At 40.8% G+C, this 26,349-nt stretch overlaps 12 protein-coding genes across 12 annotated transcripts; 3 read left to right on the top strand and 9 right to left on the bottom strand.

Annotated features, from left to right (window-relative positions):
* Window positions 1-1,177: 1,177 nt before the first annotated feature.
* ATC70_004907 (uncharacterized protein) lies at window positions 1,178-3,342 on the top strand (the record flags this gene model as incomplete). The annotated part of the gene is made up of 4 exons (XM_064824207.1): window positions 1,178-1,514; window positions 1,575-1,616; window positions 1,678-2,729; window positions 2,791-3,342. 4 exons carry the CDS (start codon window positions 1,178-1,180, stop codon window positions 3,340-3,342), a joined length of 1,983 nt encoding a protein of 660 aa, XP_064677143.1.
* A 2,420-nt stretch (window positions 3,343-5,762) lies between these two features.
* Window positions 5,763-6,956, top strand: NEM1_1 (Nuclear envelope morphology protein 1; the record flags this gene model as incomplete). Its single annotated transcript, XM_064824206.1, has 2 exons — window positions 5,763-6,476; window positions 6,531-6,956. The coding sequence occupies 2 exons, from the start codon at window positions 5,763-5,765 to the stop codon at window positions 6,954-6,956; spliced, it is 1,140 nt and encodes a 379-aa protein (XP_064677142.1).
* A 431-nt stretch (window positions 6,957-7,387) lies between these two features.
* Window positions 7,388-7,847, bottom strand: ATC70_004905 (uncharacterized protein; the record flags this gene model as incomplete). Its single annotated transcript, XM_064824205.1, has 2 exons — window positions 7,388-7,545; window positions 7,604-7,847. The coding sequence occupies 2 exons, from the start codon at window positions 7,845-7,847 to the stop codon at window positions 7,388-7,390; spliced, it is 402 nt and encodes a 133-aa protein (XP_064677141.1).
* Window positions 7,848-9,671: 1,824 nt separating this feature from the next.
* Window positions 9,672-11,016, bottom strand: PRP8 (pre-mRNA-splicing factor 8; the record flags this gene model as incomplete). Its single annotated transcript, XM_064824204.1, has 2 exons — window positions 9,672-10,199; window positions 10,270-11,016. 2 exons carry the CDS (start codon window positions 11,014-11,016, stop codon window positions 9,672-9,674), a joined length of 1,275 nt encoding a protein of 424 aa, XP_064677140.1.
* A 202-nt stretch (window positions 11,017-11,218) lies between these two features.
* Window positions 11,219-12,325, bottom strand: ATC70_004903 (uncharacterized protein; the record flags this gene model as incomplete). Its single annotated transcript, XM_064824203.1, has 1 exon — window positions 11,219-12,325. The coding sequence occupies one exon, from the start codon at window positions 12,323-12,325 to the stop codon at window positions 11,219-11,221; it is 1,107 nt and encodes a 368-aa protein (XP_064677139.1).
* A 2,035-nt stretch (window positions 12,326-14,360) lies between these two features.
* On the bottom strand, window positions 14,361-15,500 carry POL12 (DNA-directed DNA polymerase alpha subunit pol12; the record flags this gene model as incomplete). Its single annotated transcript, XM_064824202.1, has 2 exons — window positions 14,361-15,134; window positions 15,189-15,500. 2 exons carry the CDS (start codon window positions 15,498-15,500, stop codon window positions 14,361-14,363), a joined length of 1,086 nt encoding a protein of 361 aa, XP_064677138.1.
* Window positions 15,501-15,677: 177 nt separating this feature from the next.
* ATC70_004901 (uncharacterized protein) lies at window positions 15,678-16,169 on the bottom strand (the record flags this gene model as incomplete). The annotated part of the gene is made up of 1 exon (XM_064824201.1): window positions 15,678-16,169. One exon carries the CDS (start codon window positions 16,167-16,169, stop codon window positions 15,678-15,680), a length of 492 nt encoding a protein of 163 aa, XP_064677137.1.
* Window positions 16,170-16,666: 497 nt separating this feature from the next.
* CTDSPL2 (CTD small phosphatase-like protein 2) lies at window positions 16,667-18,702 on the bottom strand (the record flags this gene model as incomplete). Its single annotated transcript, XM_064824200.1, has 6 exons — window positions 16,667-17,019; window positions 17,078-17,140; window positions 17,206-17,835; window positions 17,897-17,922; window positions 17,977-18,215; window positions 18,271-18,702. 6 exons carry the CDS (start codon window positions 18,700-18,702, stop codon window positions 16,667-16,669), a joined length of 1,743 nt encoding a protein of 580 aa, XP_064677136.1.
* A 1,358-nt stretch (window positions 18,703-20,060) lies between these two features.
* FAL1 (RNA helicase) lies at window positions 20,061-22,499 on the bottom strand (the record flags this gene model as incomplete). The annotated part of the gene is made up of 6 exons (XM_064824199.1): window positions 20,061-20,314; window positions 20,366-21,266; window positions 21,330-21,798; window positions 21,871-21,940; window positions 22,008-22,017; window positions 22,074-22,499. The coding sequence occupies 6 exons, from the start codon at window positions 22,497-22,499 to the stop codon at window positions 20,061-20,063; spliced, it is 2,130 nt and encodes a 709-aa protein (XP_064677135.1).
* Window positions 22,500-22,691: 192 nt separating this feature from the next.
* On the bottom strand, window positions 22,692-23,590 carry ATC70_004898 (uncharacterized protein; the record flags this gene model as incomplete). Its single annotated transcript, XM_064824198.1, has 4 exons — window positions 22,692-23,105; window positions 23,162-23,392; window positions 23,452-23,468; window positions 23,527-23,590. The coding sequence occupies 4 exons, from the start codon at window positions 23,588-23,590 to the stop codon at window positions 22,692-22,694; spliced, it is 726 nt and encodes a 241-aa protein (XP_064677134.1).
* Window positions 23,591-23,798: 208 nt separating this feature from the next.
* On the top strand, window positions 23,799-24,410 carry VRG4_2 (GDP-mannose transporter into the lumen of the Golgi; the record flags this gene model as incomplete). The annotated part of the gene is made up of 3 exons (XM_064824197.1): window positions 23,799-23,931; window positions 23,986-24,191; window positions 24,255-24,410. 3 exons carry the CDS (start codon window positions 23,799-23,801, stop codon window positions 24,408-24,410), a joined length of 495 nt encoding a protein of 164 aa, XP_064677133.1.
* Window positions 24,411-24,467: 57 nt separating this feature from the next.
* Window positions 24,468-25,812, bottom strand: SNO1 (Senecionine N-oxygenase; the record flags this gene model as incomplete). The annotated part of the gene is made up of 3 exons (XM_064824196.1): window positions 24,468-24,829; window positions 24,893-25,433; window positions 25,486-25,812. 3 exons carry the CDS (start codon window positions 25,810-25,812, stop codon window positions 24,468-24,470), a joined length of 1,230 nt encoding a protein of 409 aa, XP_064677132.1.
* Between the last annotated feature and the right edge of the window lie 537 nt (window positions 25,813-26,349).

Raw genomic sequence — 26,349 nt, 5'->3', positions numbered from 1 at the left:
AAAACTTCTCTAGCATCATTTATGGATGAGCCCTCTAAAGAAACAAGACAATCACTCTTCAACATGTAATGAGTAACAGGTAAAGAGATATAAATAACTTGCCTATCAAAGTAGCTCAAAAAACTTTGTTGAGTTGGCACTTGTAGAGATAATAGAGATGAAAAGCTAATAATGTAAAGAGAAGACGATCCACGAAGAAGACGTAAACATTAGCATAAAAGGAAACAATGATTTCGACTTTGTAGATTTGTTATAAGCATTTAAACTACACCAAGCAAATGTCAGCTTAATTGCCATGCATAGTCATATCAGTGATAATAAAATGCTCTGATATTTACAAATGTGCCTCTTGTGTTAAAGATTTTGACTCGCTGCATCTTCTTGTTTTCGATTTTGGCGATGTTGCGGTGGATACATAGTAGGCTTTCTCGCAGTTACTTTGCTTGTCTTTGAACATTTGACGAAAGCTTGTCAATTACCAACGAACAACTTTATACATGTATCAGGCCTAAATAATTATTGACTCACGCTGTTTATGAATCGCAAGTTTTGTCGAGAAAGTCCTCATCTTTGAATACTTCGACCATATAGTAGCTGAACAGCCGACTATAGCTAGTCATGCTCTAGTTGATTTGTGATCTAGCCATTAATATCTTGGTCATTTCTGAATTGCATTGGGTTACGATCTTTGCATATAATCTACATAGCACCACTTACAATAATTATATTATAAGTTATAATACTGGTAGTTTATGGAAACATTGACCAAGAAGGCGCCTTCAGCCTGTAAATCAGCACATTTACGCACCAATTGGTACCTTGAACCCTCGTAGACATTGACTGGATACTGTACAAATCAAAATGGCTTGGGAATGCCCTCAATAAAACCCATCATATCTTCCGGTATAGTTTGAATACTTCGATGACATGCAATTCTTTGAATATTGAGAACAACAACGATGGTTATGAGCATTGGAGTTACATGCAATCTCCAAGCAAAAGATCTGATTGTTGGATTCTGAGGTTGAATAAACTTGATGTCACCCAGCTACATGGAAAGTCGCGTTGAATGCTGTCCACCACTGGCTGTATTGGGTTTATTTGATATCTTTCAAGACGAGATCCGAATGAGGGGTCTTTTCTTTTACACTTCCTTTGCCTTTTATATAACCCCAACATGCCACCCAATTCAGGTGTGAGACAAAGAAACAGCCTAAATGATATCAAATCACTTCGAGCTCAATACAGACAAGCATTGCCTTCCTTAACTGAACTATTTCCAGATTGGAGTCATAATGATTTGCTGTTTGTAATGGACGAATGCCAAGGCGATTTGGATCTTGCCATCACACGTATTTCAGAAGGCCATGCAAATCAATGGGGTCAAGTCAAGTCGAAGAAACCAAAGCCCAAGCCATCATCAGCACAGTTGAATCATAAAAAGTCAAATCATAAATCATCATCCAACAACACCACTCCAACATCAACAGCAAATGCTTTGGCCGATGGTAAAGGTAACAAAACGCCTTCGAACTCAATAGACAGCTTATTAACCATATTTGACATCATATTAGCGCTTGGAAATAACAGCAAATCCAAGAACAATGGAAAGCATCGTATGTCAATTATAAAGCATGCAACGATGCATAAACAACTCATCATTACGATATCAAATAGATAAATCAAAGAGAAATAACAGCAAAAAAGACAAGGTCGAAAAGGAAGTTGTGGAGAAAGAAGAGGATGAGGAGGAAAAAAAGCCTTCGTGGGCAAGCATTGCAAAAGGGCCAACAAAACCTGAAGTAATGGTTCAACCCATGGAGGATTCGCCTTCTGAGGCCCCACCCATCTTAACGGCACGAGAAGAAAAAAAGGTAGAAGTTGATAATACAATGGTCAAACAACTAGTAGATCATATTCAGGAGGAAGTAGTCGAGCAAGTATTGGAACAAATTACAGACAAAGCAATCGAACAGGCAGTGGATCAGTTGAATACACATGAGCCAGAAACTTTAGCAGCGATTGTTGAGGAAGAGCCTAACGCAGAGCCAGTGGTAATTGCAGAGCCAGTGGTACTTGCAGAGCCAGTGGTGGTATCAAATACAACTACTACTACTACTACTACTATCCGAAAGCCTACTATCAGACGATTGAAACAGACAGAGCCAGTGATTTTGCCCAACAATCAACAAGCAGACTTACCATCTGTCAATGTGCAATTTGGTAGTCTAAATTTAGCGAATGGAGAAGAGATGAGTAGAGATGAGAACGAAGAGGCCGTGGAAGAAACAGCCATTATCGAAAATATTGCCAAACAAGCACCGCAACCGCTGGAAGAGATTACTGTGGATGTAACACCTTCCCCATCACCAGCACCTACCATAGCACAAATTTCGGAGCAAGCTAAACCCAAAGAAACACCAATCGTAGCTACTGCTGCTACTGCTGCTACAAATACAACAACATCATCAGTAGTGTCTAATGGCTTGGCGTCTTTTCATAATATTGATAAGCCTCTTCCTGAACCATTCCATCCTCAACAACAACCTGCACACATTCAGCCACAGCAACAACAAGCTGTTCAGCCTCAACCTACCCAACCACATGTATATACCGAACCTTATTCCATGAATCCATATGCAACCTACGTTGCTAATATACATAATTCGGTCGCAGGATACTCTGGCGGTATACCGCCAGACTACTACAGTGCTGATCCCCAGAGAATGGTATGCATATAGATACAGGCTTACATTTCGATTCGAAAGATTGACATTGACCCATAATTAGGCTTATTATGACACTTCTTTTTATGGTCATTCTCCTCTAATGAATGGTGGTGCAAATGGACATTTATTTGCTCGTGATAGATACAATACATTACCACCACATCCACCAATGGAAATGATGAACCAAACACCTCCTCCTCCTCCTCCACATTTAGCACAGCAATATCCTCACCCACACTCTCATCCAGCACATCATGCTCCTCCTCCTCCACCACCCGTACCACAAGCTCAAAACCATGGATATTATCCATTATCCTACCAGCAACAACAGCAACAGCAACAAACACAACCTCCACCTCAACAGCCTTATGTAAATAAATCAATGTACAATGCTGCTATACCCATCAATAAATACGACTATAGTGCTTATGAAGACTATTATCATCAACAGCAACAGCTACAGCAACAACAACAACAACAACAACAAAATCACGACATAATGTACACTAGCAACAATCATCCAGCACCTTCTGCTCCTCGAGCTCACCCTCCATTCCAGCAACTGTACCAACCACAACAACCACAACCCCCTCGACAACCCTACTGGCATTAGGATTATTATTTGATTAGATATGGGGGTGGCAAGTTGCCGTCTTTTTATTCTGTCCGTATTAGCAATTATGCCCGGCTCTAGTCAATCATGCCGTCTTTCATATCTTCTTAACCTGCCACCTTTTTTAAAAAAAAATGGAATTGTTGTTATTGGAACATAGAATATAACACAATTTCAACTTTTTGAAAATCCTTCAGATTCCAATTCATAAATAATATATTAAATCATAACTTTTATCTGCATGGCAGTGCTTATCAGAGAGTAATCCTTAAATCTTGTACTCCTAAGCGGATGAAACTTTGTATGTGACATGTGTCATTTCAGCACGAATTCACTAGCTTTTCTACAATTCTCGATGCCTCGCAAAATTTGGATGCATTCAAGTCGTACTTTCTCGTGTTATAAGCCGTTTTAGACTGCCAAAATAGCGCCAAATCATTACTTTCTTCTAGCACTTACTTTCTAACACCTTTGTTCCATTATTTTGAGACCTAAAAAAACATGGCCAAAAATCGATCAAAAACCATGAGGGGCACCTCATGGTTTTCATCAGAAATCAAACAATCGCATTTTTCACCTTGAAAACGAAGACTTTTACTATGGTATATATTGAATCAAAATGTTTCTTTCACTTCAAAGCAGCTCCTGAAACTTTGTTTGCGAGACATTTGTACACAAAATCTCGACATTTTAACCAAAAACCTCAATTCGAATTTTCTGATGGTGCTCAATAATTTCAGTCAAAAACCTATTTGTGATCGCCACTATTAGATGCGCCTCGAAAAGTGCTCCAAAAAAGCATAAGGGGGGCATAAGATGATCATCACAATTTATATAGTCGAATCTTGCAAAATAGATCATTTGAGTCCAATTTAGCAAAATTTGGCCAATTTGGAACAAAAGTGTAGCAAGTGTTTAAATTGTTTCTTTGGCGGCTGTCAAGATTAACAGTGATACTCATACCATGAAGACAATCAATGTTTGTGAAGCCAATATGATAACGATTGAGAACTGATACGCACTGTAGCTTAGACTGGCTACTTTTTCGTTGTCTCTAACGTTCGCCTTTATACTTGGTGGATTTATTCGCTATATTTGGCCGTCCAGAAGGCAATTTACGTTGCGAAATGCAAAATTGCCCACCTTATTCAAGTTTCCATAATTTGAATGTGTGCCTTGTTAACATCTACGTGTTTATTTTATATATGTTTATTTAAAGCAACCTTAAACCATACACTAATGCTAGGCTTGCTTTAATTGTGTTCATTCACTTGATCATGGCGTAGAACGACGGGCATAGCGGCTCTTGCATTTTGTCTAACCGAAGGGGTTGATAAACCACCTTTCTCCATGACACCTGAGAACTGCATGTTTTTCAGTGGAGGAAGTCTCTTCAATTACATTCTATCCGATGTATCCAATTCATGCTCTGAATCCGATCAAGTGATTTAACTATTTTAGAGATCAAAGGTTGAGTTCACCCATTTTGCACCCAAAAAGAAAAAGGGGATTGGAGATAAAGGCTTTATGATGATATGCGGGCTCAATGAATAACCTGACATCGAGAGGTATGCTTTTCCAGAAAGTAATAATGGAATATATACCGCTCACAAATATAAATAATACATATCTTGAAATGACCATTGACATAGATTCAACGGTGGTATACGTACTGCCTATCTCACTCAGTTCTTACTTAGATTCACTAAAATTTGAATATGACAGTATGTTTTCTGAAGTAACCTATTCATTTTGTATTTTCTTAAAGAACACTCTGATCTACCGTACACCACTACTAGATTTATCTATGATATTGGCTCAGAACGTCTGTCATATACACAGCACAATACTGCCAGTAATCAGGTGTATCTACCTTTAACCCACACAAATGTTTCTGATATGCAAATCCAATCATCGCAAAAAGAGGGCTGATGTGGATGTTCTGAACTTGATTTCTTTACATACATAGTGATGTTACCTTTGCAAAGCCTTTCTACACCCCCTTTTTGTGGTTTTTGCCAGTTGAAGTTGCCCAAACGTTATCGTTTCATCACTCAATGTACCTCTTCTTGGTAGAGTTATCCGACATTTGCAGTCAGTAAAATCGTATCTAGTCTGAAATAAAAGTGCACATCAGATTTATATATATTGCAATCAAGTCCAGGCCCCTCTTTTTTATGTAATTTTTCCTACATGCGATGTCTTTGGCAGTAGTACTGTCGTTAGGGAGTAGCCCATTAGGAGATTTCAGATATGAGAAGCGAGAGTACACCAACAATAAAGTTTAATCCATATCTCTCTTTCTCAAGTCATACAAAAATCCAAATATAAAAAGGGCCATTTGGAGGGGCTAAATTTAGATTTCAAAAAATATCCTCTTTTTTTCCTCTTTCTATCACTTTATATATATATATATATATATGTTGATGCTCAAGGAAGAAATCTGGAGACCACTGCTAATTGCGCTGGTAGCAAGCATGACACAGGCATTCGGTATCTCATTGCAAAGAAAGTCGCATCTCGTCATCGATTCAACTATACCACTGTACAAAAGACCTATGTGGGTATCTGGTTTTCTGGTTTACACAATATCAAATTTAATAGGATCGACATGCACAATAGGCTATTTACCTATAGTGATACTGGCTCCCATCGGTGCCATTGGTCTTGTATTCAACGCTCTGTTTGCAAAGTGTATTCTGGGTGATCCGTTTACCAAGCGAACTGTTTTCGGCACTGGATTGATCGTTTTGGGGGCTGCACTCGTCGCTGGATTCGGTACTGTACCAGAGCCTCAACACACACTCAAGGACCTGATTGCTCTGTATAAGCGACCTTCATTCATTATTTACTTTTCGCTGGTGGAGGTGTTCACTTGTATTGGCTTGTTCTCGACTCATGTGATTGAATATTTGATGAAAGTAAGACCGAATCATTGGACACATCCCGATTTGAAAATGTGGTTGGGCATTAGTTACGGTGTGTTTGGAGCCAATATCAGCAGCCAAGCCATGTTGTTTGCCAAAAGCGGCTTGGAGCTGTTGATCTTGACAGTATTTCAGCACGACAATCAGTTCATCTATCCTCTGACTTGGGTAATCGTGTTTGCATTGGTTTTCACGGCTGTATTACAGGTAATCAAATTAACATGTGGGTTTTCCTAGTTTTATATTAACCATTTTCTGCAGTTGTATTATTTAAATCGTGGTGTTCAATTGTGTGATACCATCATTTTGGTGCCCCTCAACTTTTGCTCTTTCAACGTGTCCTGCTTGTTTAACGGCTTGGTGTATTACAATCAATGGGAGAGACTATTTTACTGGCAAGTATTGGCCGTGCTTTTCGGCATTGTGCTGTTGGTGTATGGCGTCTTGGTGATATCATTGCAGCCTTCATCTTCAACATCGACATCCAGCGATTCAAATTCGACGTTGAGCATCACACCATCTGACTATTCACAGCCTTTTCTCAAGACAGATTCACTAGATGAGGAGGATGGCATATGCGGAACGACGTGGTGGACTCGAATGAAGTTGATCTATAAAAAGTCAGATTATCAAAAACCACATACCAGTGAACCTGATGAGCACACAGGTTTATTAACCTCAATTTAAAACAAAAAAAAATACATATATACCAAATTGTACATAAACTCATATATCATACAATAAACGTTTACAAGACATTCAATCCAGAGAAGCAGTTTTAAGTAGTGTTGCATAGAAACTCATTGGGCGTGAAACATTCGTAGGTTGCAAGCTGGTTGAGTGCTGTAATATGCAAAATATGTTGATCTGATACCATGTGCGTGATACAAGGAACAGGATCATGGCAGAGGCCTGGTGCTAGGAGAAATTTTCAAGTATGGGACCAAACACCCTACTCGGACCATTCAATGCAAATAAACAAATTATTCAACTTTAATTAAATAGTTTTTACGTTCGAAAATATACAAGTAGAAATGATATCATGGATCGTTTGATTGAGTCTGTGTAACTACCGTAGTTGGGTGATATGATGAAATATATAATGTAAATATGTACATTTAATTAGCCATGATGACATTAGAAGATGATGGCAGTGGTGAAGGTGTTGTTGACCACCAATTTTCGGCATGTTGAGTGTATCTTTTGCTGTTTTCTGAATCGAGTGCCAAGGCATACATCAAGGTTTCCTGAGACCAGCTCATTTGAATAGTATCGTCTGCACAACATGTCAGAATACAAGGCCAAATGTCGGCTGTTAGGGAGAGTTTCCTTACCTTGTTCTTCATTAAGAGATGCAATCAGTGTATGCTTCTCTGGTGTTTCTTGGTAATTGCTCAGACAGCAATGCACTGTATTTGATCGTCGTGCAGTTGATGGATGTGTATGCTGATTTAATGATTTTTTGATGCGTCGTAATAATGGGCCAATGTTAGAGACAAAACTCGACGGTCTCTTTCGTTTGTAACTGCTTAGATTCAAGCTGATGGATGTGGATAGTGTTAGTTTGCTGAGCATCATTTTGAAAGAGTGATGTAAGAGAGAGAAATAAGAAGAAATTCAAGTATCCCTTGAGAAGTTGTTTGTTTATATATGGGTAAATAGACTTGTAGTCTAGAATTCAAGCCATTTATGATCTAAATCATTTTAATATCACACTTTAGACTCCTCTTCCTCTTCACTTGAGCTTGATCCTCTCTATGTTTGTACTATAAAAATAAGGATAGCAGGATAAAGACTAATCTACAACTAGCAACAGAAATAGACACTGAAATATGTAGGCACATTTTTTGAACAATTTAAACAATTAAATGTAATTTTAGATGGACTCTCAAGGAGCTTTTTCATCTCCCACTCCTTGAAGTCTGTATACTCAAATGTAATCGGATCTCCGGCTTTCATTTAGTCAGCATGTGGAGATATTTATATATTCATAGCAAATTCTACCATCATCAGTGGCGGGAGTTTGGAGCATCAAGACGATCAAGAGGTGTCAAGTCAGGGTCATACCACCCAATTAGCGCCATTATAAATAGATTTTGTAGGCCACCATTGCCGAATATCCTGCTGCACATGTCTGCGATATGCACTTGCGTAGAAGGTATATATTACGACAGCAAGAGTGGCCCTGATGTCAATGCCAATCTCGCATATCGTACAGCACATGGACAAGGCATAGCATACAAAATGCAATGCACACCCTCGCGGCCAAGTTTCTGATCCAGGTGCATGTAAGCCGTGTATCACGCAGAATCTGGATTTTCCCCACAATGCTAAAATCCCAAATCTTTTCAGTTATCAGTTTTTTATTATTAGAACAAGTGTTTACGCTTTGGATGGCTCTCTACCTTCGCTTTGCTTCGGTGAGAACCAACCTGCGCAGCAGCAGCTCGCGCTATCGATTGCCCTTGCGTATCTTGTCAAAATACTGCTACTTTCATGTTGACCCTCTACTTACACATAAAAACTCTTCATATTGTCTGTGGATCTGATTCTTATGTGATGACCTACATCCATATACGCGTAGCTATTTCATATACGGGTAAGCAGCATAGAGATATTATCCCTTTTTAGTCAAAAGTGTGTCTAATACAGCAAAATCTGGGTGCATTTGAGCTGCGTTTTCTCGCGTTCAAGATCGTTTTAGATCGTCAGAATAGCACCAAACAGTTGCTCTCATTTGGCACTTACTTCCTAATACTTTTGCTCAACTTTTTGGGGATCAAAAAAAACATGGACAAAAATTGACCCAAAAGCATGAGGGGTACCTCATGGTTTTGATCGAAAATCAAACGATTGCATTTTTTTACCTTGATAACGAAGACTTTTACTATGGTATGAATTGAATCAAAATGTTTCTCTCGATCCAAAGCAACCTCTGAAACCAATTTTACCAGGTCTTCATATGCAAAATTTCGACATTTTGACCAGAAACCTCTTTTCATATTTTCGCAAATTATTCAATAAGTTTATTCAAAACATATATCTTACTTGGCACCATTGGATGCGCCTTGAAAAGTACTCCAGGAAGGCTTAAGGAAGCATGGGGTGGTCATGATGTGTTACTTAGTCAAATCTGCTAGAATAGTTCAATCGAGTCGAAAAAGCTCCAGATTTGGCCAATCTGGAACAGACCGTGATTCTGGGCTTAAATTAATCTTGGCTGGTGGGCTGGTTAATCATATATGAGCCAGGCTTGACAGATGCCAGGCAACTCAGTTTCCATATTAGGGCTGTAAAAGTGTTGAGGGATTGAACATTTATTATAATATAAGTGGGTTCTTTACAAGCTTAGGCAACTATATTCTTAGAGTAATATTTTTTTAACATAAGGACTTTAAGGGATTATTTTGTTGGCTTAGCAGCTTTTCTAACATTTGATGCATTGCGATGATCACGAAAAAAGTATTTCGATCTTTTGATTTCCTTGATGGGAGAAGATTCTCTATTTGCATGATTGCCTACAATAAACGAATGTCTTGCGCTGTTGTCGGGTGTGCTTGTGCGGACGATAGCGTCTCGAAAACTGAAACCAGCATCAGAGGGGCCGTTAGTGTCAAGTACAGGAGACTGTCGTCGTGGTTGATTATTAGAGCTATTGCATTGCATTGGGCCCAAGTTACTCAGTAATTTAGAGCTGCATCGATGCGCAGGCTCTTTTTCTGAATTATCTACGATGTCGCTTTTACACTTTTTATCCAAAGAAGCTTTGTTTGCTTGAGATCCTGATCCAGGTACCGTATGCTCTTTAGTGCTTTTGTCATGGTTGTCATCATGGAGGTTTGCAGTAGGTGTATCGATTGAGCTACTCTTGGTGTGGGTGCGAACAGTAGACTGAGGTTTGTCTCCAGAGGCATTCTCGCTTAGCACATCCTTCAACAAATGTATACACAAGCGTAAATGAATAAACTACCTTGGTATCCATTAGTAAAAATGCACCTACCTTGAAGGCCGCCATATCATCGTCGCTACCGTATAGTAGCCATGAAGAGAAATCCTTGCCGTCGAGGTCGTCCTCAAACATGAAAGGTTTATCATTGCCAGACAGATCATGCTTTGAACTACCGAGTCTCTCATTGATGTGATCTTCGCTGTTGAAGGCACTGCCAGTGATTCTTTGTATCTCTTCTGATTCGATCAATTCAAGCTTGTTAAGTTGCACTTGGTGGTGGTGGAGGGGTACATCTTCACCCATGAGAAGCTGCTCGTGTCTGGCTTGTTCGGTCTCTTGCTCGCTGTTTCTTCCTCCTTCTAATGCACAAGCGTTGTGATCTATTACTGAACTGAATGTAGGCTGCTGGGCATTAAGTTGCATCACAACATTGACTAGAAATGCTTCATCGACTTGTCTGACTGATCTGCACAATGCTTGCACAAAACCAGAGCTGTAGCTGGAATCCACACTAGGAGGAATGGTTGTTTGAGGGTCGTTTGCCGATAACTGATTGTAAATGATGCATTCTCTGTACGGCTCTCCCGAGAAACTCGCATAAACAGGACACTCTTCGAGATCAGGATCCTGACTGATGCTCCAGTCGTTTGTCATGTACTCTTCATCGGTCGCATTGAGAAAGTATGCTTCTTCAGAAACGTTCATGTAGCCCTCGTCAAACTGATTCAAGTCAATGGAATCATCCACATCAGACTGAAGTGCATTGAGAGATCCATCTTGTTCAGAAGGGAGAGACATAATGTGAAATCTAGTGTATGAATATAAAAAGAAAAGGGGCGAAAAAGAAAAAAAAAAAAAAAAAAAAAAAAAAAAGAGCATCTCAAAATGCAATTATGTATGTAATTTTTTTAATGTGGTTTTTGTTCAATATTCATAATACAAAGGAGAGAAAAGAGAGAGTTAAAATCTATATACGTAAATCTTTTGGCGATAAAGCAGCTTATCGTCTTGGTCTAGGCTTGACCACGAATTGATTAGGTGTCTTTCTGGTCTTACCACCCTTTGCCAATACACCCCAAGGAGATCTAGGGTCTTTGTTACCCTTTGATTTACCTCTACCACCACCGTGAGGATGGTCGCAAGCATTCATAGCCATACCACGAACTGTGGGACGAATACCAAGCCATCTTGATCTACCAGCCTTACCAAGCATTTCATGCTGATGATCAGGGTTACTGACAGCACCAATAGTAGCACATGCATCCACAGGTACTAAACGAACTTCACCGCTGGACAAACGAACTTGAGCGTAACCAGTTTCTCCAGTTTGGATCAATTGAGCATAAGCACCAGCTGCTCTTGCCATGACTGCAGGTCCATTGCGCTTCAAACCAATGTTGTGCAAAATGGTGCCGACCGGAATCATCTTCAAAGGCATACAATTACCAGCATCCACTGCGACTGTACGAGTGATCACAGGATCCTCGGGGCTCTGCTCTTCTTGTTGTTGTTGTCTGTAAGATGTCACTTTGTCGCCAGCTTTGATGCCGTGAGGAGCGATGATGTAGCTCAGTTTTCCAGTAGTGTCATTCTTTAATAAGGCGATCCATGCAGTACGTCCAGGGTCATGTTCGAGTCGCATCACAGTTTGTGAGCCTGCTTCTTGACGGTGCCAATCCAACACACGAATACGTCTCTTGTGTCCTCCACCGCGGTGACGGATAGTGATGCGACCTGTGTTGTTACGACCACCAGAGCTGCGTTTAGCCACAGTCAAACTACGAACTGCTTTACCCTTGTAGAGATGATCACGAGGCACACGCTTCAACCAACGTTTACCAGGTGTTGTGGGCTTCTTTGTCTTGAATTGGCTAGAAGGTGAAGCGGAAGACTTGATGCTGTTCATGGCATTGCCTTGTGTATTGAAACCTGTCAAAAAGCTAGGACTTTCCACAGGGGGTTTGTTGCTGCTAGTGTAAGTGCGCATTTGACTGAAGCGAGAGATCAATGAAGCCATGCTGTTGTTGGTAGGTTGGTATACTTTTGCACCAAACACAGTAGGTGCCTTACTGGTGGCATGTTGCAAAACTCTTCCTAAACGAAACATTTACGCAAAAAAAAGGGTGTTGAAGAGAAGAGATGCTTCCAGTTTTGTCCTCCAATGTTCACCCCCCACTCTGTGTGTTTTTTAGACAGGCCCCTTCCCTTCAAAATGGTGTGAATACATTGCTCCAGACGGTCACTTACACAGTCACCAGCATTCATGAACAAAGTGAGCTGCAGTCCTTGACCTATCTATGGATCCAGCTAAAAAGAGGCATATTTGAGCCATTGTAGATGCTGGACAATATGATGAATGCCTGTCTATTTGAATTATTTGAAAGCAAAATGCGTAGAGTGGTGAAAATGCCATGAAGATTTTTCACAAATGTCAAAGAGATGTGTGATTGGAGCTCCTCCCTTATTTATACCACAATTGGTGCCTGACAGCTGGATTTCATGCGTTTGTAATCTACTAGACATGACGAGAATATGAGTTTAGATGACTTTCTTGATGTTGATTTGAGCAATAAACATTCGAGTCATCAGAGCGACCAAGCATACTTACTGGGCAAGGATTTCTTGCTAAGCAATTAGCAATCACTTGGAAATTTATATAAAAACTTGACAATGATAGCCTAATAGCTTAAGCCCACGTTTTCTTGGAATAGATATTTCGTGGAAACGAAATTCTTTCAGGTGCTGTCATGCAGCTTTTCATGTAAATGAAGCCCTTGAATACAATGATACCTCAAGATCAAGCTTAATACTCCCAAGTGCTTACATGTATGCGTCCAATACAATATCCAGTCTCTAGAGGAGATATCTGTAAAAAAAATATAAACGCTTAGTTTATTGATAATAAATGCTCTTGTATAAACCTTTGCTCTGAATCATTTCTATACGGGTACATTACCAATGCAGTCTACTGGAATTTTACTGTTTAACAGTTAGCCATCAAATGAGAACCTTTCCTGAACAGTCTGTAACGGTGGATCTGATTCCCTGCAACACTTCGTAAGTGTATCGACAGGGACAGTTGTTCAATGGCGTATGGAACACTTGCACTAACTCTTTTGACATGAAAATTAGCAAAACCCAGTGAGTATTGTATTCATTCGGGCAGAAAATTCTCGCGTTGGAAGCCGTTTCAGACCACCAGAATAGCGCCGAATAATTGCTTTTATCTAACGCTTATTTTCTTACATCCTTGCTCAGCTTTTTTGGGACCAAAAAATCATCATCAAAAATCGACCAAAAAGCATGAGGTACCCCTCATGGTTTTCATCAAAAATCAAACGATCACGTTTTTGACCCCAAAAATGAAGACTTTCATTAAGGTATTTATTAGATCAAAATGATGCTACCGATCCAAAGCAGCCCCTGAATTCACTTTGGTGAGGTTTTGGTATGCAAAATATCAACATATTCGCTAAAAATCTCATTTCACATTTACTGATTTTGCTCAATAAATTTATTCAAAACGCCTCTTATAATTAGCACCATTATATGCGCTTTGAAGAGCACTTCAAGAAAGCCTATGGAAGTACGGGATGATCATCACATCTTACAGAGTCGAATCTGACAAAATAGTTTAAACAAGTCGAAACTAAACGCGTTTTGACCAATCTGTGTTGAAAATGATAGTCGACATTTCAATTATTTTTGCCTGTCGAAAATGTTTCTCATAAAGATAAACGATAATTTATTCAAAAAGGGAGTCGCAAACAGAAGAGCACGATAGATTAGCCCTGACTACTTTTTTTCTGTTTGTGTTGCACATTTTTTACAAAAAAAAAAAACCGAGATTTAAGGGCCATGTATGAGAATTATACGAGATGCAAAATTGTCCAACGTAGTAATCAAAACTCCATTATTTCGAGCCTCTAATTCAATCTAAATATAATGGCAGTAATCATTGGTGCCATGTCGATTGCTCAATCATGAAGCGATATTGTACATGAAAATTGTAACGTAGCTAATCGAACCCGTATTGGTACATGATTCTAAATTGAGTGATTTATGCTAAAATCAGATATTAATAAACCATTGGTTGATTCGTCCTCTCTGCCCCATAAAAATCATTAATTTACTAAAACGATTTATTCGTCAATCAAAATTTCTTGCATCAAATGTGATCTATTGCGCTTAGTGCCGCGTACAAAAGCATCCTTTCTTCTAGGCAAAAAACCTCTTGGCTTCAATGGACTCAGTAGTTTTCGCCCTCTCATCATATTCAATTCGGCGGAAATCATTCGCAAGTGGTCTGGATTGGATCTCGTATCTCTTGTATAGGTGTTGGTATCTGGGTTAAATCTTGGTTGAGTGGTTGCTTCTGATCTTCTTTTTTGAGATATCTTTCTGGGTGGTATAGGCATAGGGATTAATTTGCTAGTGGCTCTTTTCTTTTTAGTAGACGACGACGAAGAGGATGCTGGTGCGGGTACAGGTGGTGGTGGTGTTGGAGGTGTTGGAGGTGATACAAATAGAGATCGTTTTAATTTAGCTAGTGTTTCTTTCCATAATTCATGATCCGTATTTGACAGGTGTGGAGGAGACGACGATACTGCATAAGACGCTGTAGTAGTGGAGGAAGTAAATGAGGATATCGAGTGTCGACGTAATAAATCTTTGTGTATTACAGAGCTTGACGACTTCCAGCTGGTGCCTAATACCTGATCATCCTCATCATCGCTTGCGCCATCGTACTCTTGTATTAACTCTAACGATAACTGTGCATCATCATGTAATTTTCGGCCTTCGCCTTGTTCTTCCTCTAATCCAAATCGCTCGCTCAAAGAGGGTGGTGGCATGTGTAGTGGCAACACCTCTGTAAAGAAGTCTCCAGATAGAAAATTTTTGAATGGTGATTGTACCTGTAATCACGTTAATTTTCCCATCACACTAAAATTTGGCCGAGTTGGACATACCAGCTCTTCCTCATCGGGTAAGGATTCTTTGCTGTCGACAACAATCCAATCCTCGACATGCGACATCCTTCTCATAGGTTTGGTTCTCTCTGACGAAGCAGTCGATGTTGCTTTTGACGTTGGTGGACTCTCTTTGTCTTTTTTGGTTTTTTTTTTCTTTTTCGATTTCATCATAGGGGGTATATCACCATACGGTTTCGCTGTAGTTTGTGCCAATTGTTTTATAATCTCTCGATACGACATTTCAGTCTCCAGCGGTTGTCCTGGAATGGTGATAGGTTTTGAAGGCAGCATCAGGGTTGTACTTGGCATTTATTAATGTTGCAATAAAACAGAACAAGGAGGTAAGGAAAGGGAGGGTTAGAGGCAAGAAGGGGTATTTGGTATATATATATATATATATATATATATAAAAAGAAAAGAAAAAGTTAAAAAGAGAAGAAAGAGAGAAAGAGAGGGAAATGTGGTAAGCCCATTGTGAACCCATTTTTACCCTTTTCGCCATTCACGATAACTGGTTCCGGCTGCCTGCCACGGGGTTACATCATTGCTTTTCACTTGTTCCTGGTCTGATGCAGTAGTAGAATTCGCTGCTGAAGGATGTGCTGCTGTTGCCAATTTCCTCTTTTCATGAGGTAGCAAGGCTTTGGATGAGGATGACCTGCCCTCATACGCATAAGCAAATGTTAAGGCAACCAATGCAAATCCAAAAATGTAACTTCTCTTTGTCCACAGATTAGTATTAATTGGCTTGTGATTGTAATTGTAGTTTTTGATTTCTAGTGCTTGCTGGTGTTTATTGTTTGTTAACATATCATAAGCAACTGTGATTTCTGTGAAATCCACCTTTTTATTTGCTGAAATATCTGGATGGTACGTCTTACAAAGTTGTAGGTAGCGTCTCCGGATTTCCTTTTGTGTCGTAAACCGGCCTACTCCTAGCACTTCGTATGGGCTTCTTTGTTGTTGTTCTTGTTGCATAGTGTACACCAAAACCCCACTGCAAAATACAAATGTGTTTATTTTTAAAAATGAGATGACCCCGCGCGCACTCGTGGTTTCGTATAGGATGGGGCACAGCATCCCAGTGCGACAAAGTCACTTTTTTCATCTGAGGGGGGGGGTATGTCCACGTGGAGGGCCAGTGTGCTACATGGGCACTCACATTCCATGTTTTGTACGCTGGGTTGTTGAGCGACTGCTTGGACTCTGCTAAATAAGTCGCAATGTGGTGCCTGACATCTATGATCGGGACGCCAATATAGGCTGATCTGCCTTGGAAGCATTGTATTGCACAATCTGCTGAATTGACATGCAATGCCAATGTATGATTTGCAAGTGGATGTGCAAGCATTTATTATTATAAGGTTTACAAAAAAAAGCATCAGTTGATGTGATTGATTAGGAAGTATGATGTAGTTGTGGAATAATAGTAATGGGGCTTTACAAGTTGGAAATGGGATAAATGTACAAATGATTTAAGCAATACATGCGCTATGTTGAGTGTGTATCTTTTCAAGTTCTTGGTCTTCATTTTGCTTGGCAAAGTCAGCCTTGTCGCTCTTGTCCAGATCAGAAACGTCAGCCAAGTCAGGGTTGTTCAAAATGTATAAATCAGGCATATGCTTTTGCTCAAATGACCTTCTCCATTTGGTGCCTTTCAGGTAGCAAGCAATAATGAAGCCTCCGTTGAGAATACCAATCACTGCCAAAATGGTAAACATAATGCCATTTCCTAAGCCGTCTACAGCAGCGCTCGAGAATACCGTGGTGATGGCAGCAAATATGCAACGAACACAGCTGTTGACACCAACTGCAGTTGCCGAATACCCTGATGTCGATCAAACAAATCAGTAAACAGACTGCTATTATCTAAATTGAAATGTTACCTGGTTTAGCATCCACGAGATACACACTTGTAGGTGTGAAAGCCCACATTTGACCCATTGCATCTACATGAATTAAGCAAAAAGAGTCAAAACATTGACTAGAAGCAGCCACATCGTATCCGACTTACAGATGAACAAACCAATAAGAGGAGCATAGACACCTACTTGCTTCTCTGTAGTCCAACCATAAATCAAATAACCTGCAGGCATAAGAAAAAACGATGGCACTGCAGCTTGCAACCGCATTTCAGAAATGACCTTTTTGCCATCTGCATTCTTTTTGGCGAGTTGCTTCAAGACATAATCCGAATGACGTCCACTGACAATGGATCCAATCATGAATCCAGCGCCCAGGGACAGATAGCACAGGCCTGTCTGCCACTCAGTGTAACCGTAGATCTGCTTGAATGTCTGAGTGATGGTAGGATTCAAAATGTACAGACTGGCAAAGATGACACTGTTGAATAGCATTAAAAGGATGACGTTGGGGTCGTACAACATGGTGACCATTGGACGGAAACTGTGGTAGAGTGTTGTCAAAAGGGAGGAAGATGCGAATTTGGACTTGACTTGAACGGTAGTGCTGGTAGAAGACAAGCTATCGTCCATTGGCTTTTCTGGTGAAGGCCGCTGCTTTCTCATTGTCTCTGGTAAGAAGAATGCTGTGAAAATGAGCAAAACACCACACAAGATGGCAGTAAAGTAAAACGTGGATCTCCAGCCCAGGTATTGACACAGGAAGCCGCCAATAGTAGGACCTATACGTGCAAAAGGGTGAGTTGCTCAGAACAGATCAACGAAATCGAGATGAAGACTTACCAATGACAGGACCTAGTAAAGGACCCCTACAAAAATACTACGTAAGTCAATGCTATCAGCGTGGTGCTACAGTTACCTACGTGTAAAATACGCCATACGCTTTGCCTCTAGATTCAACAGGGATCATATCTGCAATAACACCAGCGCCCAGCGTCAAACCAGCATTGGAACCAAAAGATTGCAAAGCACGGAATACAACCAACATGCCAATATTTGAAGAATTAGCGCCGATAACAGAGCTGACTACACTGATGATGCCACTATAGATGTACATTGGTTTTCTGCCATACGTATCACTCAAAGCGGCCCAAACCAACGGCTGTATATCATCAAGTTAACACAGATGCACACAAGTGTCGTGAGCAAAAACCTACCGATATACCCATGAACACTACGAAAGCCGAGATTGTGCCATTGACAGCAGACGTTGTTGTATGCAGATCCTGCACTACAGCCAAGATACCAGGCATGTACATCATAGAGGACATTGGTCCAGCAATTCCACTGAGGGCTACCAGCAAAATGATGACATTCTTTCGCCTTTCGGAATACAGGTTGGGATCATCTGAAGCATAGATGTCTCCCATGATGAAATGATACCAAGATGCGAGTCCATTGCTCTTTTGGCTACTACTGTTGTGTGTGGTATTCGTTGAGTCTGCTGCACCATCTTTGCAGGTAATGACAGTATCCCCTGCAGCAGCATCGGTATTCCTTGATGCATACATTTGATGCGTCATTGTATTGACAGTAGCATCGTTTTCTTCAATGATCTCTGCTGTAGGCAGATCAATAGAATGCTTCATTTGAAAGATATGTGATGGTATGAAAACACGCTATTAGAAAGGAAGGAGATCGAGAACCTTTTGCTATTTATATGGCTTTCTGTTCATGACATTGGATCTGGTAATTCTTTAGCGGAGACAATCGGATTGGTCCGTAGATACAAACCGTATTTCTTTGCTGTTCAATATCCTACACAGCGGATCATGACTCATCAGAGCTCCATAGCTGCTAGTGATGCGTATCATCCGAGTGATCTGCAGGCACAATAAATACATTTTAAGCCAGTTTTGCGTATGCCATCATTTATTAGCTGTAGAAATCAAATGCTCGATCCATATCTTCGCTGTAAGAGACATATTCGCTGTCCAGGCAGGGTAAAGTATGTCCCACGCAACAAGGTTCTGTGTATACAGAGGCATGCAGTCTCCGGTCGATCGGATCAACAGAGCAACCCAACCAACCGGACATTTTACAGGCTTCATCAACTCTACAACAATAGGCATCTATGCTGATCCAGATCAAGTAACCAAACGATAAGCCAGATCCAGCTTCTCAAGGCCAGACAGAGGCAATGCTATCCGTTGGGACAAGACTACTGATGTATCTCACTAAAAGGAGTGCCGAGAAGATGCAACAGGGCTTTCAGGAATATCTCACGGAAAATTTCTTGATTTAGATCCAGAACCTAATTGTCAGACATAGCACCATTTTATAATTTGGTAACCTTGTAAAAGCAGGGAAAAAAAAAAACCAAAAAGAAGGGCATAAGATGAAAGTCATAAGAACATCATTCTATGATGCTATTCTTATTCTTAAACTTATCGCCACTTAATAATAGTTTTAGCTCTCTTTGGTATTGCATACATTCATAGAGACTTGACTTGATTTGCGTGAAAGATACGCATTGTGAAAGGACAATCTCTTGTCGCGCTATCTAGCATGCAGTTTGTATGATTCAATGCCCGTGTTGCAAACGAATTGAGTAAGAGTACGTGTGTTTGTTTTGATTACTTTTTAATCAAATCAGGTGTGTAGGGTAGGCTTGCGATACAGAGATGTTCTGTGTGACTTGAAGCGCACTGTATTTTCGATTTCTAGACGATTGCATCTGCTTTGTTTGGACAAGAGGCGACGAGTAATGCAAATGACGCTGTTATCCGTAGTTCCGGAGAAACATTTGTCACAACTTTAAACTTGATGGCATTCATGCAACAAAGCCATTCAATACGACCCCAAACTTGTCGAAACAGCTCAGGAGAGGGTACGAAAGTAAAAGTACGGTACGGACAGCTATATCGAGTTGGAGAATCCTCAGTAGTCAGATTCAGAAACGATCAACGTTTTATTATACAAAAACAATATAATCTATTAAACTATTTTACATGGCATCGCTTATCAAGGCAAACACATTTCTATAAATATCCAACATGGCCTTGCATCTTTCTCTCTCTGAAGCCACCGCTGGATCTTCCTTCAACAGCTCATCGAAAAGATCCTCGCGATACAAAGACGAGACCAGTCGATTCTGGACATTCTCCTTGGTAAAATTGACCAATAAATGCATGATGGCTTTAGGAACCAAGTCCTGGATGGATTTACGGATAATGTTGAAATACGATGTGATCAAGTAACCTGTAGTTAGGCGTGTTAGCACAATGAAGAGCGCTACGCTGGCACACTTACGGATAAGTTCCACCTCTTTGTCATCTCTTTCTGTCGTCTTGATCTTGAGGTCGCCTTCCAATTCTGAAGAGAGCGCGTCCATGCTTTTTGAAAAGTGCTGCTCTACATTCTCGTTTACAGATAACAGTGGCGATAGTCCAGCAGCTGGTTTGGTGATAATATTACCACTGCTATTGCCGAAAAAGAGGTTCAAAAACGAGTCTTTGGGTGGTGTTGAAGTAGATGTGGTTGATGAAATGGAGGTGATTGACATGGATCGAGAGGATTTTCTATGATGCGTCTCTGCTACATTTGGACCGAGTATCATCTGTTGACGAGCTTGCCTCTTTTTCTCTGCCTTTTCCTCCTCTTTGTGTCGCTTTTGCATTTCTAGCATGGCGCCTGATGCGCCTGGAAAGTCGGGATGGTTTGTATTGATGTAAGAGCATTCTACAGCGATCAGGCTTTGAATGTATTCGGACGATGGGCTCAATCTTTCCTGCAGCAAATCGGACACTACTTCAACAAGCTTGGTGTGTAGCTTGGGAAATCGAGTGATTTCCTTGTTGCCGCAAGTGTGACATATCTTGGACAGTTCTTCATAAGCCAGGTCCACACATCGTAAGCTAGGTGCTTCCAAGAGCTTGATTTGAGGTCGCACTAGCAAATCAAAGGCAATTTCAGGCACAAATAATGAACAGCGCGGTCCCTTTGAGTTTCTGATGGCCGTGCGAATATCGTCATCTGTCAAATTGGTGCAAGGATAGATACTGTCAAGTGCATGTCCAAAGATGGAGTTGAATATGAAATAGATGCGTGCGCCTCCAGACAGCTCCTTTGTCGAGATGGAGGAGGATGTACCGTCAATGGAGGACACAAATTCAGATGAGTACATGGTCAGCAATTTCAGGATGAGCGATCCCTGATGAATGGACATAAATAGTTAGATTTCTTTTCAGCTTGGTTTGACAGGTTGCAAGCTTACACGATGCACTGATCCAGTAAAGGCAGGATCGCCGTATTGTGATAATTCATGCTGTGTTTGACCTATCAGCGAGCTTGTCTTTGAGCGAAGATCTGGCAGTTTCTCTCGAATGTGATTGACGAGAATCTGATGTAGCTGTTTGCTCAAATACACGGATCCACATCGCTGCGATATGCTTCTGTACGCAGGATGGCTTTGAAAGAACAGCCTTTCTGATTGAATTGCATCTTGCATTGATTTGCTGGTGATGATATCTTGTTGGCTCCGATTCACTACACCAACAAACCCCATTTTCAATGGAAAAGACTTGCCTGTCAGCACATCCAAGGCGTTTGTACCCGTGTCCATCAGATCTAACTTTGTCAATACACCCATCGTTCTCTTTCCTGCTGGATCTACTTGTTTAGCAAGCTTCAAACTATCGGAGTTGGCTAAATCAGCGTTTGCAGGGGTCACCGCTAGAATAATGCTAAAAAAAAGAGAGAGAGAGAGAGAGAGGTTGGCCACACTTGCCCATAAGACGCACTTTTCACATTTCTACCTATTCACTTTGGAGATATAGTCGAGCACCAACTTTCTAATTTGGACATCAATGTCTTGTGGTTGATCCCCTACACAAAGTAATTGATGTGTTGAATACAAGGAATAGCTGTATTAAAGTGTCATGTGGAAGAATACCTATTGGAAACTACATCGCTGGGTCAACGACCAATCTCAACCAGCGTGTGCTAATTCAAGGCTTACCTTTGTGAGTCCCGGTAAATCGATCAATGTCAGGTTGAGCACGTTCTTGGAGTAGATTTTGAGATGGATAGGTGATCTTGAAATGCCCTTGTTGTTTCCAGCAATACGGTCAGTCTCATTCACAATCTCTTGTCGCACTTGATTAAAGTCGTATATCTTTTGATTTGGCAGATGCAAAAATTCAGCGTAATCGTCTTGCTCGCCATTTCTGATAGTAACAAGCTGTAATACGAGTGGTCTTCTGGTGACAATGCCACTGCCTCGAGGCAGGAAATCGCGTTGAACAATGTGCTCCAAGACGGATGATTTTCCAGAGCTCTGCTCGCCCACAGTGATGATTTGAGGCAAATCTAAGCTCTCGTTGCCTCCAATGGTAATGAATGCATCCTGGATTTTGTTAATTAGCTCGATGCTCGTATCTGACATTTTGTTTGTGCAAAGGAAAAAAGAAGAGAAATCCTCTATTTCACGATTTAAGACCTTTTATATATTTCTGAATTTGAATCATAAAGGTGGGCAATGATGAAATGTACATCCCACACAACACATCCATAAAATGTGCTGGTAGCGAAAGACACTGAATTCAAGGCAACTAGGCAAAGTGTCGTCTGCATCAGATCAAGCACTTGCACCATCTTTATTATGATCACCACTCAGCAACCTGTGGAACTCTGAATGCGACTGATCCATTTCAAACAACATTTGTCTAGCCTGTTCCTCTGTAATCTCATCACTGGCCTTCATGGAATGCAGTGTAATAAGCCATTGACGCACCTTTTGCTTACCCTCAAAATCTGCTGATAGTCCAGGCACATTGTTCAGTGATTGGATCAAATCTGCTAGAATGGGATGTAGCTCATCGACTGCATATCTGTTTAATCGCAGCGTATCCATCAGTGTGATGAAATGGAGCACGCTCTCTGCAATGTATTTGGCTGATTTGGCAACGTCCTTTGTGTTGTCCCCAATAGCATGTTCGTATGTTGCGGGCACTCCAATCTTGAACCGATTGACTGCTGCAGGACAGGACAGCTATCGGGCAACATGAGTTATCTACCATCTTATGATCAGTGCTATGCTGTACTCACCTTGTAGTCGTTCATGAATGTCTCCAAATTATCAACCGAATCAGATAGGAAGTTCATGGTCGTCTTGTACTTTGCAATCAGGTTGGCACATTGAGGTGTGTATTCATCCGCTGTGATAGAGTCTCGAATAAATGCCTTCTCCAGGTGCTCCATCAAGACGATGATGGAATACAAGTCGGCCATGTTGTCGTACTTATCTCTCTCCTTGTTGTTTGTGAATAGCTTGACTTCCTAATTACAGCCGTTCAGTGCCTCTCTTATGCTACCCTATACACATATATCGCAATTACCTCGTCCATATTGAGGTCTAGCAATGCACTTTACATATGAGTCATCTTGCCGTCCGTGATATCCTCGACACTTACTTGCTAGATTGCTGCGATAGCTGGGAGCATACTGTGGCACTTGTGCGTTGGTTGGTGAATCCATGTTGGTAGTAAAAAGAAGAAAAGATGCTAGAACACGTTATCAGGCAGCCGAGATGATATTAATGGTGCTGGCATTACAGATATCATTGGTCAGTTACTCAACGGTCATGAAAAAGAAACTCCTCCCCTGTATCCTTAAAACCCACATCAACCCTCACAAACCTTTTTTTTCTTGCTCCATCTCGTAGCACACTTTATTGAAATATACCATGAATAGACCTTTGGGTAGCATGGGAGGCCAGCAAAACAGCGGCATGTCTCTCCAAGAACAACAGACTATTAAAATGATGCAAGGCGCAATGGAATCATGCGTTGCCAAGACTGCCATGTCTGGTGTAGCAGGTAAAAAAGGAGCATCAGCTTGCAGTCGTATATCCACTGACATGTGTCTCCTAGGTTTTGGTATGGGTGCAGCATTTGGTCTTTTCATGTCCTCATTTGAGTATGCTGGTCCAACAATGAACGAAGAAATGGTGAAACAGACAACAAAGCAGCAAATCAAGCATGCATTCAAAGATATGGGCACCAGATCATTATCCATGGCAAAGAATTTCGGCATGGTGGGCATGATTTACTCTGGATCTGAATGTTGTATTGAATCAGTAAGTCTACAGGAATCGAGAGCCATCATTGTCATGGTTTTGCTGATGCTTCAATCAATACAGTATCGTGCCAAAAACGACTTGACAAACAGTGTGGCAGCAGGTGCTTTCACAGGCGGTTTATTGGCTGCGAAAGCAGGTCCTCAGGCTATGGCACTGGGTGCTGGTGGTTTTGCTTTGTTTTCATTAGCCATTGATTGGTATATGCGTCGTGATTAATTGTGTAAAGTATAATAGAATATTTAGATGTTGTAAATAAAGAAATTAGGGTTTATTTTAGCCTCTATTGAGCTCTTGACAGACGGCTAGGATGGCTTTTGCTACAGTCTCGAAATCAGACTCGTCATTGTAGACTTGTGCGCTCAGACGAGTGTACCACATGGCATTATGCTTGTAGACAGGCGCCATGCAATTATGCTCATACAGCAACTTGTCAATGAAAATGCCAATGATTTCCGCATCCGAGAGCTTGACATCTGTGAGTGGAATCTCGACATTGACCATGGCTATCTGACCAGAATTAGCCATCACCTTGGTGCCTAGAATTTTAGCTGCAATTTCTCCTCCCTTGGCAGCCAAATCATGACAATATGTCATGATAGCGTCCTCCCCTCCTATCGATTTTCTAAATTCCACCGCTAACAGAATGCATCTATGAGAAAATAGCTCATCCAGGGCAACATCTTACTTTAGATCATTACCTGCTTCAACACACATAAAGTTGGAGAAATCTGTTGTACCTGGCCAAGCAAATTCATCTTGGAATGATACTGATTTATCGGCTGGGTCACTGTGGTCTGCGTAGGCTGAATTGATGATGGCAGGGTGAATCAGACGCTGATTTCTAAAAGGCACATATAGCACAGCACATCCTCTGGGCGCATAGAGCCATTTGTGGCAATTGGTGATGAAGAAATCAGGGTCTACTTGATGCAAATCCAATGGAATCTGCCCTATAGCGTGTGCACCGTCCACCAAGCTAAGAATGTTGTGTTCACGCACCAGTTTAACAGCTGACTCAAATGGAAATCGCACCGCTGGCACAGAGGAAATGGCGTCCATAAAACAGAGCTTGATTTTACCATCGCCTTTACTATTCTCACGCTCAATCGTCTCTTGGATCTTTGTTAGCACCTCATTGTCATCCAAGGGGTACGTCAATTCAATGCGGATAAGCTTGAGCTTTTCCGAGTTTTTGATGAACTTGATGGTACTTTCCACAGAGTTGTAAGCTGTACTAAACTGTACGTGAAATTGAGTATCGTGATGAACATTTGTGTGATATGATACATACATAAATGACTTTATCGCCTGCTTCCAAAGGCAGACTTCGAGCTACTGTATTGATGCCAGTCATGGAATTAAATACGAAAACTAGTTCTTGAGGGTCGACATGAACAAGATCTGCCACCACTTGCTTGTTCCGTTCAATTACTGGAAACATCTCACGTCGTAACCAACGATCAGGGTTGACTTCGGCTTTGAGACGAAGATCCTCCAGAACTGGCAATAGCACTCTAGGGATAGAGCCATAAGAGCCGTGATTCAACGGAGTGTATTGAGGCTCTAACAGGAATTGAGAGCGAAGGCTTCTGCCAAATTTGGTGGCTCCTTGAGTCATGATGATAAATGTTGAGAAAAAGAGTAAAAGTGCCACCAATACCATTTAGATTGAAACCCCCTTTTTAGCTTGAGCTTGTGATGGATTTTATAAAAAAAAAAAAAAAAAAAGCCTGTGAAATGAAAGAAATAGAGATTTACCTTCTCTACTTCTTAAAGCACTTTTTGAGACACTCATATTGTAATTTGAATGTATTTATATAAATTAAAATGCATTTCAAAAAGAAATAAAAGGACAAATAAAAACAAAGGCGCTGCTAATTTATGCAAAATATTACTGAATTCTCAAATGGATATATTGTTCGAGGTTTTACTGAATACATGCTTGTTTGTACGTTTTCAATATCGAATAGTAGATAGTGAATTTTTCATAATAGCATATGCTACTACCGTATACATAGTTGCTCTGCCACGAGAAACATGTTTATAAGCAACCTACGAGTTCGGACCTGGCTCTCTACGATAATTTACGTCTGTATCAATGAGAAACTCTCATCATGGATGGACAGCATACAATTATTGCCTCTTAATACTCCAG

This window comes from Mucor velutinosus (assembly GCF_035048745.1).
Source record: "Mucor velutinosus strain NIH1002 chromosome Unknown tig00001542, whole genome shotgun sequence".
NCBI classification, from domain to species: domain Eukaryota; kingdom Fungi; phylum Mucoromycota; class Mucoromycetes; order Mucorales; family Mucoraceae; genus Mucor; species Mucor velutinosus.
The sequence above is the reverse complement of the archived record's forward strand: the minus strand, read 5'-3'. Positions and strand labels throughout refer to the sequence as shown.